General features: G+C 45.2%; 3 protein-coding genes across 5 annotated transcripts in view; 1 reads left to right on the top strand and 2 right to left on the bottom strand.

The window, feature by feature from the left end:
• Positions 1 to 807: 807 nt before the first annotated feature.
• Positions 808 to 3,063, top strand: LOC139564854 (anoctamin-10-like). Its single transcript, XM_071384695.1, has one exon. It carries the CDS (start codon positions 808 to 810, stop codon positions 3,061 to 3,063), a length of 2,256 nt encoding a protein of 751 aa, XP_071240796.1.
• Positions 3,064 to 5,056: 1,993 nt separating this feature from the next.
• LOC139565270 (titin homolog) lies at positions 5,057 to 9,503 on the bottom strand. The gene is made up of 3 exons (XM_071385462.1): positions 6,960 to 9,503; positions 5,995 to 6,083; positions 5,057 to 5,661 (listed from the first exon to the last, which is right to left on the bottom strand). The coding sequence occupies exons 1-3, from the start codon at positions 9,370 to 9,372 to the stop codon at positions 5,563 to 5,565; spliced, it is 2,601 nt and encodes an 866-aa protein (XP_071241563.1). The 5' UTR covers positions 9,373 to 9,503; the 3' UTR covers positions 5,057 to 5,562.
• Positions 9,504 to 11,528: 2,025 nt separating this feature from the next.
• LOC139565039 (paralemmin-1-like) overlaps positions 11,529 to 17,428 on the bottom strand; it is a 38,220-nt gene continuing 32,320 nt past the window's right edge. For 2 of the 3 annotated variants that reach the window (XM_071385050.1, XM_071385049.1), the window contains 3 exons: positions 15,442 to 15,469; positions 15,090 to 15,173; positions 13,364 to 14,467 (listed from right to left, as the gene is read on the bottom strand). In XM_071385050.1, coding sequence (XP_071241151.1) covers positions 13,512 to 14,467; positions 15,090 to 15,173; positions 15,442 to 15,469 — 1,068 coding nt within the window. In that variant the 3' untranslated portion in view covers positions 13,364 to 13,511. Of the gene's footprint in view, positions 14,468 to 15,089; positions 15,174 to 15,441; positions 15,470 to 17,428 lie in introns of all 3 variants that reach the window. The other variant, XM_071385048.1, reaches the window with a different exon arrangement.

The raw sequence follows: 17,428 nt of genomic DNA, 5'->3' as shown, positions 1-17,428 counted from the left end.
CCTGAGCTGACAAGGTAAAAATCTGTTGTTCTGCCCCTGAACAAGGCAGTTAACCCACTGTTCCCCTTTAGGCTGTCATTGTAAAGACGAATTTGCTCTTAACTGACTTGCCTATTTAAATAAAAAAATAAAAAATGCTTGACATTGGCAAAGACTGACAGCCAAAATCCTAGAGGAAAACCACAGCAATTGACCGTTCAGCAGGACAATAACCTTCAACATAAAGCCAAATCTACACTGGAGTTGCTAAACTAAGAAGACTTGACTTAAATCTGCTTGAAAATCTAAGACTTGAAAATGGCTCTCTAGCCATGATTCCCTACACCTTGACAGAGCTTGAAGAATTTTGAAAAGAATAATGGGCCAATATTGCACAATACAGGTGTGCAAAACTTTTAGAGACTTACCCAAGAAGACTCACATCTGCAATAACTGCCAAAGGTGTTTCTAACATGTATTGAATCAGAGGGTTGAATACTTATCTAATCAAGGTATATTAATGTTTTATTTTGTATTTTTTACCTTTTCTTCCACTTTGACATAACAGAGTATTTTGTGTAGATTGTTGACAAGAGAAAACAGGACATTCTTCTAGGTTGTCACTAGTTACCACCGCCACAAAGTCAAAATTATGGCTAAACCCCACCTATTTCTACAATTTATCTTCTTAAAATATTTTTTTTTAACCTAACCTTATCCCTAACCACATTGCTAGCCTTATGCCTAACCCTAACCTTAAATTATAACCAAAAAGCAAATTTTGACTTTGTGGCTGTGCTAACTAGTGACAAATTCTTCTATGACATTATGCTGATGTCACAATGCAACCGCACTGTGCTGCCCCACTGTCAGACATTCTCACAGCTACAGCTAGTGTCATCATACATCCCTGTGGCACTGTGTGCTGAGACAATCTTGTCCATCGAAGCCCTGTCCCTGTACCCTGTGACAAGAAGAGAGGAAGCAGGGGGCTGGCGAAAACTACGCAGAACCCCCTGTCAACACCAGGAAGGAGTCATGACCGCCCTCCGGGACAGCATGTTATTAGGAGGAGGGAACACATGGAGGAAAGAACTCACCAACGTCACCATGGCAGCCTTCATGCTCCCCGTGCAGCACCTCAATGAGATCACCTCTCTGATTCTGCTGGAGTTCCACCCTGAGGTGGAGGCTGACACTGTGGACTGGCTCCTGGGGAAGATCCTTACACCCGAGCCCCTGGGGGGACTGGACCTCTTGGCCAGAGTGATCAGCCGGACCAGGGCCGGGGGTGCCATCATGGTGGTGGGGGCCACGCCAGAGCGGCTGCTCCTGGAGGCTGACGAGGACCTTCTGTTCAGACACAAGCCCTGCTGCCCTATAGGAGGTCAGGCACGGGAGGTGGGGGACCTGGGGAGGACGCGCCCCACGGAGGGGGTGTATGGGATGCTGTCATCGGCTGAGTGTGTGACCCTGGTGCAGAGGATCCTAGACAGGCTCAGAGTGGGGGAAGGGGAGGAAATTCAGGTGCTCCAGCGGATTCCCCTCCTCCCAGGAGAACCAGTGATGGCCAGTCTGTCCCGCTTAAGAGTCCTAACTAGCATCTACCCCCTACATGAAGCCCCACTGCTTCAGAGCCTCCAGGGGAGGTGGTGGGCTGGCTGGTGTGGCCTCAAACCCTTCAGCCAGAGAGAGCATTGGCAGCTGCTGGAAGGTATCAGGGCTTATTTCGGGGAGGCGGTGGCCCTCTACTTTGGGTTTGAGGGTTCGCTGGTCAGTGCTCTCCTCCTGAAATCCACGTTGTCCATGTTTCTCTCCTTCTACCCCCTCAGGCTGGGGAACAACCTGGTCTTTTTCACCCTCTCCAGTGTGGTGTGGTCAGAGCTGTTCCTGCAGGGCTGGGGGGAGAAGAGCAAAGCCCTGCAGAGGGACTGGGGGACTGTGGTCACTCATCCGTCACACAGTCACTCATCAACAGCAGCAGCGGTGCCCAGGGTGGCACAGGGCACAGCACCACCACAGACCCAGATTGATGCCCACCCTTTTGGAAAGATGAGCTTGAGGAGACTGCAACACTCCTTTGCCTTCCTAACCTGCACCCTCTGCCTCTCCTCCATCCTGATCCTGATGTATTTACACCTAGATGGACTAGTGGGAGACTTCCTCCTGAGAGAAGAGCTCAGTTTCCTCTTTCACAACATCCTTGTCTACCTCCCCAAAATCTCCCTCACGGTTGCCATGGCAGGGATGGACTGTGTTGCATTCCAACTGTCCCAAAGCCTCAGCCTTGATCCCGAGCCGCCAGGGCAACAGTCACCAAGGCAACAGCCCCTGCTCCCTGAGGTTATCCTCTCCTGCCTCTTCAACCACTTTTCCGTCCACTTCTACAGGGCTCTGATCTTGAATGACCTCACCATGGTGCGCTTCCACCTGTCTGTGCAGCTGGCCACCCACCTGGGCATCAAGCTACTGTCCGCCACGCTATTGCGCCGCCTGAGGAGGATGAGAACTCCCCCTGGCCGCGCCCACCAGGAACATCAGTCTCCCGTCCTTAGACAGATCACAGAGCAGAGCAACAGACCACCGTGTGACACCCAGACCTGGAGCTACCTGGAGCTCCTCATCTCCTACTGCCACGTCATGTTCTTCTCAGGCATCTACCCCCAGTGTGCCCTCTGGTGCCTGTTGAGCATCATAGCTAAATCCTGCTTGGACTTGTGGCACCTGTGTTCAGGCGCACGCCGCCCCTTCCCTAGAACATCCCCCGGGAGTAATGTTTTGTGGCAGCGGGTCTTCTGTGGCTTTGAGGCCCTGGCTGTCCTGCTCAACTCCCTCCTGCTGTGGTCCTCTCTGGAGTTCAGGCTTCTCTTCCTGAGTTATACTGGGTGGGAAATGCTCAGGGCCTTCCTCCTGCTGCAGCTGTTGCTGCTGAGCCTGAGAGGGGCGGTCACCTTCCTGCTCCTCCACCTGGCCTGGTTTGTTGGCAGAAAGGCAGAGCGGCCTGAGACTCGCCAACCCCACCTCCACAGGCTCCATCGCCCCCCGCACCACCAACAGCAGCAGCAGCACTCTCACATACAGTAGAGATGCAGCAGCCACTCAGCTTTAGGCTTTGTGGGAGGATCATTGTGTCCTGCAAATAAAGTGAGGAGTGAGGATTGACATACTGTAGGTGTGCTGTTTGTGTGTGTGTGTAGGGGTATCATTTTTATTTTACAGAGTCTATCAACTTTGACATTAGAGTACAGAAAGCTTTCTCAAACAAATCAAGCTCACACATCTATATCTGGGATCTTTAGAGAGTCATTTTTAACCGTTGTCCCATCTACTGTAGGCTATGCCCAGGCTTTGGCCTATGTTGAATGGTGATAACAGTCAGACAATTAACACTGTGACTGGAGTCCTTCCACCCTGGCAGTGGGACTGACAGATGGTGCTAAGCAAGGCTAAACTCAGTGGTCATGTCTGTGACCTCACAGATTAGACACTCTCCACTGAGTCTGATCACAGACCGGAGAAAGTCCTAGTAGGAGAAAGTCCTCCTGTTTTAATGATCAGCTTTTTGAGACTGATATATGTTTGGTAAACACATGACCTAGCTACAGTATGTATCAAATATGTATCTGCATTAATAAAGATACTGCACATTACTAGATTACAGTGGCATTTTACAGTGTTTCTGGACTTACACCCAGGCCTTCCAGTGCCATAAGAGGGTGCTGCTAGCCTTTGATCCTTCAAACATTGCTATTGCTTTCTAAATTGCAACTCAGAAATAGCAGGTAGTCTCCTGGGTTCTTTCTTCTACGTTTTAAGATATAACTTAAAAATAATATAATGTAAAAGTTATTGTAGTTCTAGACTTTGGCCTAAAGTGCTCCGCCCACAATCGTAAGGCTCTCCAGAGGTGCTGTCCCTCCAGGACACCTACACCACCCGATGTCACAGGAAGGCCAAAAAGATCATCAAGGACAACAACCACCTGAGCCACTGCCTGTTCACCCCTCTATCATCCAGAAGGCGAGGTCAGTACAGGTGCATCAAAGCAGGGACCGAGAGACTGAAAAACAGCTTCTATCTCAAGGCCATCAGACTGTTAAACAGCCATCACTAACATTGAGTGGCTGCTGCCAACATACTGACTCAAATCTCTAGCCACTTTTAATAATAAAAAATTGGATGCAATAAATGTATCACTTGGCACTTTAAACAATGTCACTTTATATAATGATTACATACCCTACATTACTCATCTCATTTGTATATACTGTACTCTATACCATCTACTGCATCTTGCCTATGCCGCACGGCCATCACTCATCCATATATTTATATGTACATAATCTTATTCATCTCTTTACACTTGTGTGTATAAGGTAGTTGTTGTGAAATTGTTAGATTACTTGTTAGATATTACTGCACTGTCAGAACTAGAAACACAAGCATTTCGCAACACTCGCATTAACATCTGCTAACCATGTGTATGTAATCAATAAAATGAGATTTGATTTGAAATGAATCTGCTGATGACAAGACTCTTAGTATTGAACAATATAGACTGTTCTGTTTTGTCATTCTATGTTACCTGCCAACAGGAAAGTAGTGAACCCTCGACTCCAACATTTCTGGTGTTAAAACTGAACCCTGTTTCCACTATTCATCTGAGTCACATCATGACAGTGTTTTATATGTTGATGGACTGGACTTTGGTTACTCCATGTCATTATGTCATACTCCAGCCAATCATTGAGAGACCAGCAAGCTGTCTGTCTCACCTCTAACTTGTGATTTATGGCAGATAGAGAGACCCACAGTGAAACCTTAGCTTTAGCCACAGAGGCCCGAGCTCATGTTGAAGTAGACTGGGTGGGTTATGGTCAGCTAACTATGCTTGCTGAGTCAAACATGGTTGCACCCAGGATAATAGTCATCTGGTTTTCAAAATGCATCTGGGTCCAAGCATATAACAAAGAAAATGTAAATGCCAATTACTGTAGGTCCTTGTTTGTTCACTGTCACACGTGACTATAACATGAAGGACAGGAACTTTCCTGTAGCAAGATAAATTAGACAGAGTTGATTTGAAAAGGATATTTAATGTATGCACTTCCTTTCTCCTCACTGGATTGTATTAACAAACTGTACAATACTGATAAGCAGAGCCTGATGGGACAAAACGGAGATATGTACAGACTGAGATATGATTACAGCATTTGTACGTTTATTGAAACATTTATAGTAGTTTTGATTACCTTCACATTTATGCAATCCTTGATAATGACATTTCTCTGAATTGTGGATGACATTTGTCATTTTGATCGAACACTGAACAGCAGTTAAACCTTTACAAGGAGAGCAGTTAAATGAGAGAGGATGTCTTTTGTACATTGTGAATATTTGTAATGAAATTGTAATGTTATATACAAAACAGGTGTTAGTCTTACAAAGCATCGAATGTTCAAGCTAATACTAATTCAAGTTTCTGCCATCATAGTGAATTATGCAGTTCTACCATCCTAGTTCCTTAGTTATACATTTGAAAAATGAATGGTATAGAAGTCCTGGTATTGGTGACCTCCAGTATCAGTCCTGTTCCCGTGGCAGTGGCCCGTTCACCATACCTGCTTCCCAACGCTGCCACAGAGGAGTTTTTTGGCCGCCTGCCTTGTAAACCTTGGGCTCCTGGAGAGATAACGCAGGACACAGGAAATGGATTTAGCTAGTCTGATTAGCAGGTTAGGTTTTCTTACATGTCAGTCAATCTCCATTTAGCCACACACAGAACTTGAATATAACCACATCCCTTTTCAGATGTCAAACATTATAGGCCAGTTACTTCTGAAAATAAATGTTGAGGTCAGCTTTGCCAGTGTAAATACACCGCTTCTAAACAGAACTACTGTTTCATTGCTAGCAGAGACAGACATACAGTATAATTGCAATCAAAGCTTGTGAGTGAATGACATGTTGTGGTCCTGTCACAGGGAGGATACTTCTAGGAAAGTAGAGCTGTACCTGTGTTTGTCCAGGGTTCTCCCTAGCACTCTTAGGATTGGGAGGAGGCCAGGTCCGATCCAACTTCCCCTTGGATTGTCGGCCATCAACTGCAGAGAGGCAGGATAAGGGATAAGGAAATGATTTACAGACTGATCAAGCAGGCTCCAAAACACTGCTAAATAAAAATACAAACTCCTTCTAGACTCTGTACCATTTGAAAATGTATCCATTGCAGTTACAATAATTCATATTGTAATTCCTCCGATGGCTATTTTTGGAACTAGTTCATTTTATTTGAATCATGCTAGAAGTCAAGGAAATGATCTGGTCCCCCCAGACCCCTAATATCAATAGTCACAGGTCACAGCCATATATATATATATATATCCCCATGCCCACAAGTTTATCAATCTAGAATATACACTCATATGATTCTACATTACATGACAGGAATAAGCTGTGACTGCACTGTGCTCACAGAACCCTAACCCCTTGCTGCCCCCCAAGACATATCTGCCATCTCAAACATGCAGATACCCAGAACACCCTTGATCTGAACTTCCTTGCCATTGTACTGCTGTGGTAACTTTGGTTACATCCTACAAAGTCCCCCTGTGGCATGTACTGCTGATTCAGATAAGTGTTAGGGCAGAGTGATCTTGCCCTAACCCCTGGTGACAGGGATGACACTAAGTTGACGACAATACTGTGCCCATAATAACATTATCTGATGCTAATGCAAATAGGCAGACATTAAAGTGCTTGGGCTGAGATGAATGTGTGCTGTGGAATGAATGAAGCTATAACTGGCTTATCCACTTGCCTTCAGCTAGGTGTGTTTATATTACGTTGATGCAACACCATATCATGATGGTACAAACAAATAGTTTTTGCAAAAATTCTAACATGTGACTCTCCCCCTCACTTTGCCCCAATTCAAACACGAAGGAATTCTACATGTAATACAGGACATGTCCACTGACCTGATGCTGTGAAAGAGGAGGATGAGGGAATGAGTGTGGTAGGTGAGTCTGGGCTGGGGTCCTCTGTGCCGTCTGGCCTGCCCCCACTGACTCCTGCCTCTCCGTACAGACTACACCTCTGCCTGCGCAGCTCCTCCTCCCTCTCCCTGGCTTCCCGGATGTCTTTCTCCACCTCCGGCTTCATGGCCAGTGAAGGACGCAGCTTAAAGAAGGGGTTCTCCCTGGGGATGTCAGAGCCCTCGTCCTCATCCCCTGGCTGTTCTCCCCTCACCTCATCCGTGGCCTCCTCCTCTGTAGAGACAGTGCCCCCTATACTTAGGCAGTCTAGGCTTCTGTAGAGGCGCTGGGCTCCTCTGTCTCGGTTCGGATAGTGGGCTATGATTGTGTCGTCACTTTCCAAAATAACCACCTTCCTTGCTGCTCCTTTACCGGCAGGTTGGTTCTCTGCACTTGGGTTTTGGCCTGAGCTAGCCTCCTTTTGGCCCTTTAAGTCAAACATCTGGTGGGAGTGGGCTCTTGAGAGAGGGTAGCCTTTGAAAGAGACAAGCTCCATGCTACGCGTCCTCTCCAGCACAGAGGGGTAGACATGACCTCTCATCCCCAGGCCTGCTGTGGTGGGGGTTCTCCTGTGCCTGGTGGGTCCTTCTGCATTGCCTTGTTGGAAGGCTTCAAACAGCAGCTTCCTCTCCCTCATCTGGCGTACTGTTCCCTTGCTGTAGACTCCAGGGATCTTCCCCATGTTCACCAGGACAAGCTCCCTCTGGATCTCCTGGCTGATCTCCTTCTGCATCTTCTTCTCTGAGAACTGCCAGTCAGCGCCCTGCCCCGGCCCTGCCTTAGAGGACAGTGTCTTAGCCAGCAGCGGAGTCTTCATCAGGGGGATGTCTACCACCTCCTGACCTTCCTGGGTGTTTGACATGCACCTGGACCGCCGCAGGCTCTGCTCCCTCTCAGCAGATCGCCGGATCTCCCTCTCGATGGGAGTCTCTTTCTGGGGTGGGGGAGCCTTGTTGTCTATGATGGGGGCTGTGGTCGTGTGGATCTCGTGTGTGCTGACAGGGGAGAAGTCAGTGGACACCCCGCTGTCACTCTGGTCATCGTCACTGCATTCCATCTCAATCCTGACCATAGGTTGGACACTGAGATGGGCAGAAGGACGAGACTGGACCTCCTCCGCTTTCTCTCCTGCCACTGTTTCAATATCTTCTTTCTCTGGAATCTCTGTGTCTTCCTCACTTACCGCTGCCCTCTCTTCCACCTCAACAGTCTGTACTCTCTCTCCCTGCTCTCTCTCTTCACCGCTTCCCTCACTCTCTTCTTCCTCTTCCTTCCTACACTCAATTCTCTCTCCCTCCTGGTAGCCTGTATCCTGATTGGTTGTCTTCATGGCTACCTGGTGTGAGGGCGGAGGCTCCTGTGGCACCTGTTGTCCGTCCTGTCTCTGTTGCACCAGATGCAGGCGATGCAGCAGCTGCTCCCCCTGCTGGATGTCTTCAGCTACTGTCAGGCTGCCAGCCTCCTGCTGCTCCTGCTGCTCAGAGGCAGGTGACTGAGGCGTGGGCACTGATACCTGCTCTCTGGATAAGCCTCTTGAAATAGATAGGTGAGGCTGGAGGCACTGGACGTCACTGCTAGCACTGTCTCTCCTGACCCACTCGTCTTTGGTCATGTCGTAGTCTAGTGATCTACCATCGACCATGTCCTCAACATCATTGTTACTCTCGTCTGAATGTTCTGGCTCTATGATGGTCCCTTCATGGGTTGGATGACTATTGTTGTCAAGGCAGTGCTCTGGCTCAGACTCTCTTGTCTGTGATGATGGGACAGGATCTGTCTCCTTCAGAATGCTGGCTTCCATGTTCGGATGTGGCTGCTCAGGGCTACTGGCACCCACTGCTTTATATTCGTCTGTTGTTGGTGACGTGGCAGAGCCAGGTCTTTCAGTTAGCACTGTGATATCCACAGATCCTCCCTTCTTCGGTTCAGTCAGCTGCTCCTCTTCCACTGTTACTGTAGCATAGTCCATGACTGGAGTGCTGCTAGGCTGCTCAGATTGGACTCCATCTAAGCTCCTGGGATTTTCTTTAGCCTCTGTGACGCTTATGGCCCCAACATTGGGCTCCATAGTGCTGCCCTCTTCTGGACAAGAGGGGTCTTTGCATGATGGGGGAAGGATGAAGACGTCGTCATCCTCCTCCATCCTATCGGGATGGCCTGCGCTGACCAAAGGGGGAGGTGGTATGGCAGCCTGCCAGGCCTCACAGGGCTTTTCCCCAGAAGTCAGGGAGGAGTTGTCTTTGGCCATATCTGTGTCCTCTGCCGGTTTACAGCCAACCTCCATCCAGAGACCACAATCCTCCTGGGAGACTGGACTCTTAGGAGATCGGGGGCTGACCATGGGCTCTGTTTCCATAGTGATGGGGTATAACTTCACACCTGTTAATATTTAATTTTTCTCCTTTCACTGTCTTTGGTTTCAGTCTCACAATCTGAAAAATATGTTAATGACTTTGCAATTAGAGGCATGTTATTTGAGCCCCTTCAAAAAACATACACCACAAGGCTTAAATGGTCTACCATTCAGTAAACCAAATAGTTATGAAATGTGTTGAAGTCTTTCAAGTGTGTACTAAAAATGTCAATTTTTATAACAATGTCGTAGATGTCAGCTATTACCAGCAGAAATAGGACAATAAAGTAAATGTTTGTGAATCTGCTGTTGCCCAAGTTTCTTTTGAGGACTGCTGTCAGATCAGTTGAAAGAAAGGTTGACTGTCATTATGCCAGCTTTGGCCTGGCATAATGTGACTTTATGGGAATTGATTACAGTATGAGAGTTTCACATCACTAAAACATGGAACTTGGATTTTATAAATATATACTCACAAATTGCAACTTCACCTTTTAAGCTTTAAAATGAAGGACATGATCTGAAAGTTGTAGTGCATTCTGTTCTCTCACCTGACATAGTTACTAGCTGACACTACAATGGTGATGCAGTTGACCTGAGCAGAGTTCTGCTTACTAGGGGGAAGAGTAATCAGCTTTTCACTGTCTGGCACATCCACTATGCATCTGCTACAGGAGCCTCCTTCACAGCCTTCTCCTCCAGAGCCATATCACTTACAGCCTTAAGCTCAAAACATTGACTTCATGACAACATACTCATTTATTCTCCAGCCAATTTAGAGAGCTCTATCTGTGAGAACCAGTAAACCACATTATGAAAATTCATGTTTACTGTATGTCGTTTGCATGAATGTCTCCAGACACCACACCTGTTAAGATGACTCCAGATCTTTTACGATGCATAATGGCAAACTGATCAGAACTGTCATTGTCATTGAGGTTGTGCAGTTCTGTCCGTCATCATGTCTAATTACCAATGCTCCCATGTAATCTACAGATGCAGGATCTTCATTTTAAGACAGTTTGCTACAGCAGGAAAATAATCATGCAGCAGCAGGAAATGGGAATTATTGTGTGGATTATAATTAAATGCCATTTTTGTAGGGGTTGATAACATTTTTGTTAGGGCAAATCAAGTCTGAAATTTCAAAGTGGAAATTACAAACTTTTAAAAACACTACAAGTTTGTGTTTTCTGTAGTGCAGGAAGATCCTTAGCAAACAAAAGAGTGATGAAATTAAATTCCTACGTCTGTAGTCACCTCAGGTGCAGGTGAGATTTATATGTCTATATTTACCCTCAGGCTTATAGCCATACTCCAACCCTGGATTATCAAAAAGCCAGCCACACAATGTATGAAGTGATTGCATCGCAACACAACATATTAATGATATTTCATGAGCTTATCTCCTCCATTAAGGGGAAGTCAGCCAAACATTTCTCAGTGATACAAATACAAGCTCTTCCTTGAAAACCACAATTAATTATACATATTACCTCCTGAAATATCAAATATCCTGAAATCTCAAATATTTAAAGCCTTTATGTGGGAATAAACTGTAGGCTGTATATATCTATTTTAAAGTAAAGCTAGACGCTTGTTTCAAGAGTATGAGCTGTTACTTCGTGATCAATAATAACAGCCATACTGTTCTAAACCATTATTATTCGTTTATGAAAACTAAATGGGTTATGGAAATTAAATGTAAATTAATCATATGCATCTGTGAGTGCTATTAATGACAAAACGTTGGTAACTAACAGTATAGTATCAGAATACGGCAAGGTACTGTAAAATGAATAATAAGAAAGAGACCCACCTGTTTGCAGTGTCGTGGCTGTGTCCAGGCTTCTGTCTGAATGATGCTGCTAGGCTGCTGCTGAGACCCGTGAGAGGTGAGACTGCCTGTCACTCAAACGGCGAAGGGGCTGAAGCTCATTGACTAGAACTCAAATTGCTACAGGGCTGGCCCACGTGGGGAACATTTTAGGGAAAATGGCATAGCACATCTTCCAGAAAAATAGTATCTCTTTTATACTAGGGATTTCAAGGCTAATTGTGGTAAGACAGTAATTCTGCTCATATATTAAGTATGTATGAACTACACATTGACACATCCAGCCCAAAGCGAGAGGTAAAAAAAAATACTTAATAGTCGCCAAAGTTCCGTAGCGTGTCTTTAATGGTATGTCACAGCTCATTTGTAATAAAGAGTCCTATACATGAACGTCCTATACATGAACGTCCTGACAGGAACGTTGCTACTGCTAATCAAAAGGAAAGAACGAGACAAACAAAAATCTTAAGAATATGAAATATATTGTGTTTTGATAATCACACACACATTAAATTTTTTTTATCCACCTTCATTAAAACTTCTCTAGGATAGGGGGCAGCATTTTCACGCTTGGATGAAAAGTGTGCCCAGAGTAAACTGCCTCCTACTCAGTCCCAGATGCTAATATATGCATATTATTATTAGTATTGGATAGAAAACACTCGGAAGTTTCTAAAACTGTTTGAATCATGTCTGTGACTATAACAGAACTTATTTGGCAGGCAAAACCCCGAGGACAAACCATTCAGATTTTTTTTTGAGGTCACTCTCTTTTCAATGGGTTTTCATTGGGAATCCAGATTTCTAACGGACCTTCCTGCAGTTCCTATCGCTTCCACTGGATGTCAACAGTCTTTAGAAATTGGTTGAGGTTTTTCCTTTGAGAAATGAAGAAGTAGCCCGGTTCAGAATGAGGCTCCAGTGAAGTGTACTGTTTGTTAGAGGCGCGTGACCAGAAAGCATGCTACACATTGTTTTCCTCCGGTATTGAACACAGATCATCCTGTCTTCAATTTTATCGATTATTTACGTTAAAAAATACCTAAAGTTGTATTACAAAAGTAGTTTGAAATGTTTGGACAAAGCTTACAGGTAACTTTTGAGATATTTTGTAGTCACGTTATGCAAGTTGGAACCAGTGTTTTTCTGGATCAAACACGCCAGAAAAATTGACATTTTGGACATATATCGACGGAATTAATCGAACAAAAGGACCATTTGTGATGTTTATGCGACATATTGGAGTGCCAACAGAAGAAGCTCGTCAAAGGTAAGGCATGAATTATATCTTTATTTCTGCGTTTTGTGTCGCGCCGGGAGGGTTGAAATATGATGGTCTGTGATTGTTAGCTGGGGTGCTATCCTCAGATAATAGCATTGTTTGCTTTCGCCGTAAAGCATTTTTTAAATCTGACACGTTGGCTGGATTCACAACAAGTGTAGCTTTAATTTGGTATATTGAATGTGTGATTTCATGAAAGTTTAATTTTTAGAGTAATTTATTTGAATTTGGCGCTCTGCATTTTCACTGGATGTTGGCCAGGTGGGACACTACTGTCCCACATATCCCAGAGAGGTTTTAATAGACATGGATAAATCAAAATTCAACTATCAAACACACACACACATACACATACAAATCGCACTGAATAAATGTAATGGCAACCAACCCTTCTTTAACAGACTGTTTTGGTCACTGACGGAATATAGTATCATATTCATAACCATTACATTTGTATTACTGATGAGGACACTCTAAAAGTAGAGAACAAAAGGGTTATTTGCCATTGAAATTGAAATAGCCACATCAGGCATTTCTGAGATTAATATTTAAAAATCTATTTCCAAAAAGAAACAGATCAGTGGTTGTTGTATTCTTCATCTTTGGTTCATTCCTAGAGGACATAATGCTGAGTACTTTTTTTGGGCTGATACAACCAATCCCAAAGGCAGAGGAGGAGTGTGAGATGAGTGCTGCTGGGATTCTGGCAGTAAAACCGAGTTGCATTACTGAACTGTGTCCAGCAGGAGGCAGAAGGGCTTTGTAACAGTCACACTGGAGTCTGTTCACAGAGCTGTTTGAAGAGAGGAGGATAACAGTAAACACTCCATGACACAAGCCATGTGGGACTGTAGTCTCAGAGGATACCAGTGACATTTTAGATGAGGAGCAAAGGCACACTTCTCTGGAGCACATCCTGTGCAATTTAGACAATGTTGTAGATTTAGGCCACGCATATAGACCATTCATCATGAGTGGCATAGCTTAGAGGAATGGGGGGGTGATGCTCTATCATGTGCAGAATCACATGATAGAGCAGCACTTGGTATTGTGTTTGGATGCCCTCTTTCCTGTTTCCTCGGCTCTGTAACGTGGGGTTGGTCTGGGGTGATCATCCTCATGTCCCAGATCCTCAACCTCTTCCTGAGCGTAGCCCAGGATGACAGGTGGGACAGGGCCCTCCACAAAGACAACTAATCCACTCACGTCCTCCTCATCATCCTCATGCACCACAGCCTCAACCTCTTGCTCAGTGTAGCCCAGGAAGGGTTCAGTCTCAGACCCAAGAACCGGAGACTGAAGAACAATCTCCTCCTCACCCGCGTCAGAAATGATCACCCTCTCCACCTCCACCAACTCTCTATCATGCTCATGGCCCAGACCCTCGCTCTTTGACTTTACCTCAGTGTAGCCCAGGAAGGTCAGTGTGACAGTGCCCTCCACAAGGTCTACCTGACCTACTCCTGTCTCCTTGTCCATCTCATCATCCTCATAGCCCAGATCCTCAACCTTTTCCTCAGTGTAGCCCAGGTCGGTCGGTCGGATAGGGCCCTCCACCGTTTCCACCACTCCTATTTCTATCTCCTCGTCCATCTCATCATCCTCATGCCCCACAACCTCAACCTCTTCCTCAGTGTAGCCCAGGGTTGTAGGTGTGGCAGGGTCCTCCACATTGTCCACCTCCTCTTCAATCCCACCACCAACCTCTATCTTCTCCTCTGCCTTCTGTTGTGGTACAACTGGGATCTCATCCAGCAGCACTTGCATCCCGACATCGTTGATGACACTAAGGAGCTGTCCCAGCTCCTCAGCAGAAGGCTGCCCCTCTGCCCCGCCGACGTGGTGGACGCTCTTCCTGCTGTCATTGAACACCGTCTCCCCCAAGGCCCTGGGTGCTCCAGACACGGGCACCACAGACCTGATCTTGGTGACCCCTGTCTTTGAATCCCTCTCCACCTGCACTGCAACCATCCCCAGCACTGAAACACAGAGGGATAAATTATCCAGGGCAATATAACAGTCAAGTCACTATATTTGGAACCATGGTCAGAGCATGGATTACCTGGGCTATAGAAACATAAAACATTAATGTTAAGTTCTACCCATACCACTACTCAAATACTATCAATATAGCCTTTACCCTAAAGCAAGGTCTACATTACCAGTAGGTGAAGGGCGAGGAGGCACATTTTTGTGGCATATGTCAGAGCCCTCTTTGCTAATGTCAGCCTGCACAACATGAGTAAACAACACAAGGTCAATGTGCAGGCTCACAGTGCACAACCCAGTACCCTTTCCACTCTCCATAGCCCCCAGCATGCATAAGAAATGTACCAAGAGAAACAAAGTGGGCTAAATATAACTATCGCCTGCATTATGCTCCAGCCCTTCAACCCAGCCAGCCACATTGTTAAGCCGTACCCTGGAGGCAAAACCCAGCCACAGGAACAGATATTGAGAAAAATATGGAGAGAAATATGGTTTCCCTCATAGTGAAGGTATGTATAGATTATCACTGTGGCTGGGCCCGTCCCAAATCAATGGTGTGGATGATGATGAGCACTATCACATTTCTGTGGTGGAATCCTCCCCAAACAATACCTGATCGACCTTCCAGTCCATTCTCATGGAGAACCCTTTCCATTACTGGCCCAGGGAGCTGACCCCCAGCAGCTCTGATGATGTCTAAAAGATAAAGATACAGTGAGCTAATTCAAAACCATTGTACTTTCCATATACAAATGCTAATGTGCTGCGCGACAATCATGCGTTTGAGTTATATCATATCAATTATAAGACAATCACAGCTGTGGCTTCATTCTGTCACCCTGATTACATTAGTGTCAGTCAGAAAGAGATGAAAGAACAGTCACATGCAGGATGGTCTAAGAGAAAGTGAGAACGAACGAGATATCCAGGCCTAGGGCTAAAGGACCATGCAGGTGAAGCTTACCTTGTATCCCACCCTCTTCAATGTCAGCCTATGGGGAAACAGAGGAGACCATTTTAAGTGGAACCCCTGGTCCAATCGGTCCTACAGTCACTGTCTCCTCCAAACACTTTCCTCTTCATCCCTGATCTCTCCCAGGCCCTGCGCACTGCCATAAATATGTCACAGTAACCAGTAGAGCAGTGTGGCGCTGGGCTCAGCTTCGTCACACCATGAGTGTTAGAGATGAATACACACTGAACTTCCTTACCAAGTGTTAGTGTGAGCTAAATATGGACCATACATGAACCTGAATGTAAAAGTTCAAGTAATGGCCAGTATATTATATACACTGAGTGTGCAAAACACACCTGCTTTTTCCATGACAGACTGACTAGGTGAATCCAGGTAAAAGTTATGATCCCTTATTGATGTCACCTTTCCTAAATTAGCCATGGATGGAGATAAGGATTTGGACTTGTGGTTTTACTTAATTCTCCGTACTGGACAATGATATAACGGCGATTCTGATCCAACCATAAATTCATACATTGTTGTGCCCCTGAACTGAGGATGGAAGTTCAATATGTAGCTAGACGTAGTAGGCTAATGTTAACTAGTTAACGTTGCCCATGAAAGGAAGTTGGGCTAGCGAGCAAGCATTTTAGCCAGGTAGCCTAGGACAACAAAAACTACAAGTGTGTACTGTATGACAGAATGATAGCCTGTTTCGTCAACAGGAAAGAGAGGAGGATGGCATTGGCGTTTCTCTCTAAGTAGGGCGAGTCAACATGTTTTTTCCACTTATGCGCACACACACACACACACATACACATTAGTACCATGGACAGCCACATCATGTTTGGCGTATGTTGATTGGACTAAATATTTTTTGGTATCTTTTAGTTGTCACTGTATTAGACTAAGCAGAGGTGATTTGATGATGTTGAAATGTTGAAATGGTTTCAAATTGAGTTGAAATGGTGCTGGAATAGTGGAGGCAGTTCCTGTTTTCAATGCGACTTGCAGTAACTCTCCGTGGTTCTAAATCAATAGTTGTTTAGCAGTCCGAAAATGTCGGAAACATTAACTTTCTTCACCATGCTGTAGGTCATGTAGCTTTTTGTTACATTCAATATGCTTTGTGGACTTTACCGGACAGAGATTACTCTCCGGTTTTGTGATGAAACAAAGGTGTGGTTGAATTTTTCTGGTACTGTATTCTTCTTATTGTCTCTGCCTTAGGCCTATATATCACAGTGGCAAGGCATATGAACTAACAGGTTATAGAGCAAACAACGCAATTATCACTTTTTTTCTGGCTTGGCCCCAGTGATTTTACCCACGCACCGCTACTGGTGGAATGCTTTCGACACCTTGTCCATGCCCCGACGAATTGAGGCTGTTCTGAGGGCAAAAGGGGGTGCAACTCAATATTAGGAAGGTGTTCCTAATGTTTTGTACACTCAGTGTATGTTCCCCTGTAGAGTTCACAGTTGGTACGGGGTCAAAGTCCTGTCAGTCAATAGCCAGACACCTTTTAGGGCTCCCCCAATGTGTAGGGCTATAATGTCACTAAATGTCAGAGTCAGTTTTCCATAGGGTAGCATACATACACTCCTACTTTAAAACACGGGATCGGCACTTTGCAATGTACTGTGGTTTGATTTCCAAAGGGAGGCAAAAACCAATCTGTTGAAAAGGTCATAACTGCATGAACAAAGGGATACTTTACTATAGAGAAGAGTGGTTTCTGCTGAACATCAACCTGTAGAATCAAAGGCTTAGTGAGGGAAAAGATCTTGAACTGCTGTAGTTGTGAAATATCGAAGCTATTTATATTACACAGTTCCAAACTGAATCAGCTGTTATTGATGTAAAAACATTGAGAATATTGAGTAAAACACACCATTGGGGTAAAAAAGTATACTAAACAAAAATATAAATGCACATGCAACAATTTCAACGTTTTTACTGAGTTACAGTTCATAGAAGGAAATCCGTCAATTTA

This window comes from Salvelinus alpinus, chromosome 36, assembly GCF_045679555.1.
Source record: "Salvelinus alpinus chromosome 36, SLU_Salpinus.1, whole genome shotgun sequence".
NCBI classification, from domain to species: domain Eukaryota; kingdom Metazoa; phylum Chordata; class Actinopteri; order Salmoniformes; family Salmonidae; genus Salvelinus; species Salvelinus alpinus.
Note: the sequence above shows the minus strand (reverse complement) of the source record. Positions and strands in the feature narration are given on the sequence as shown.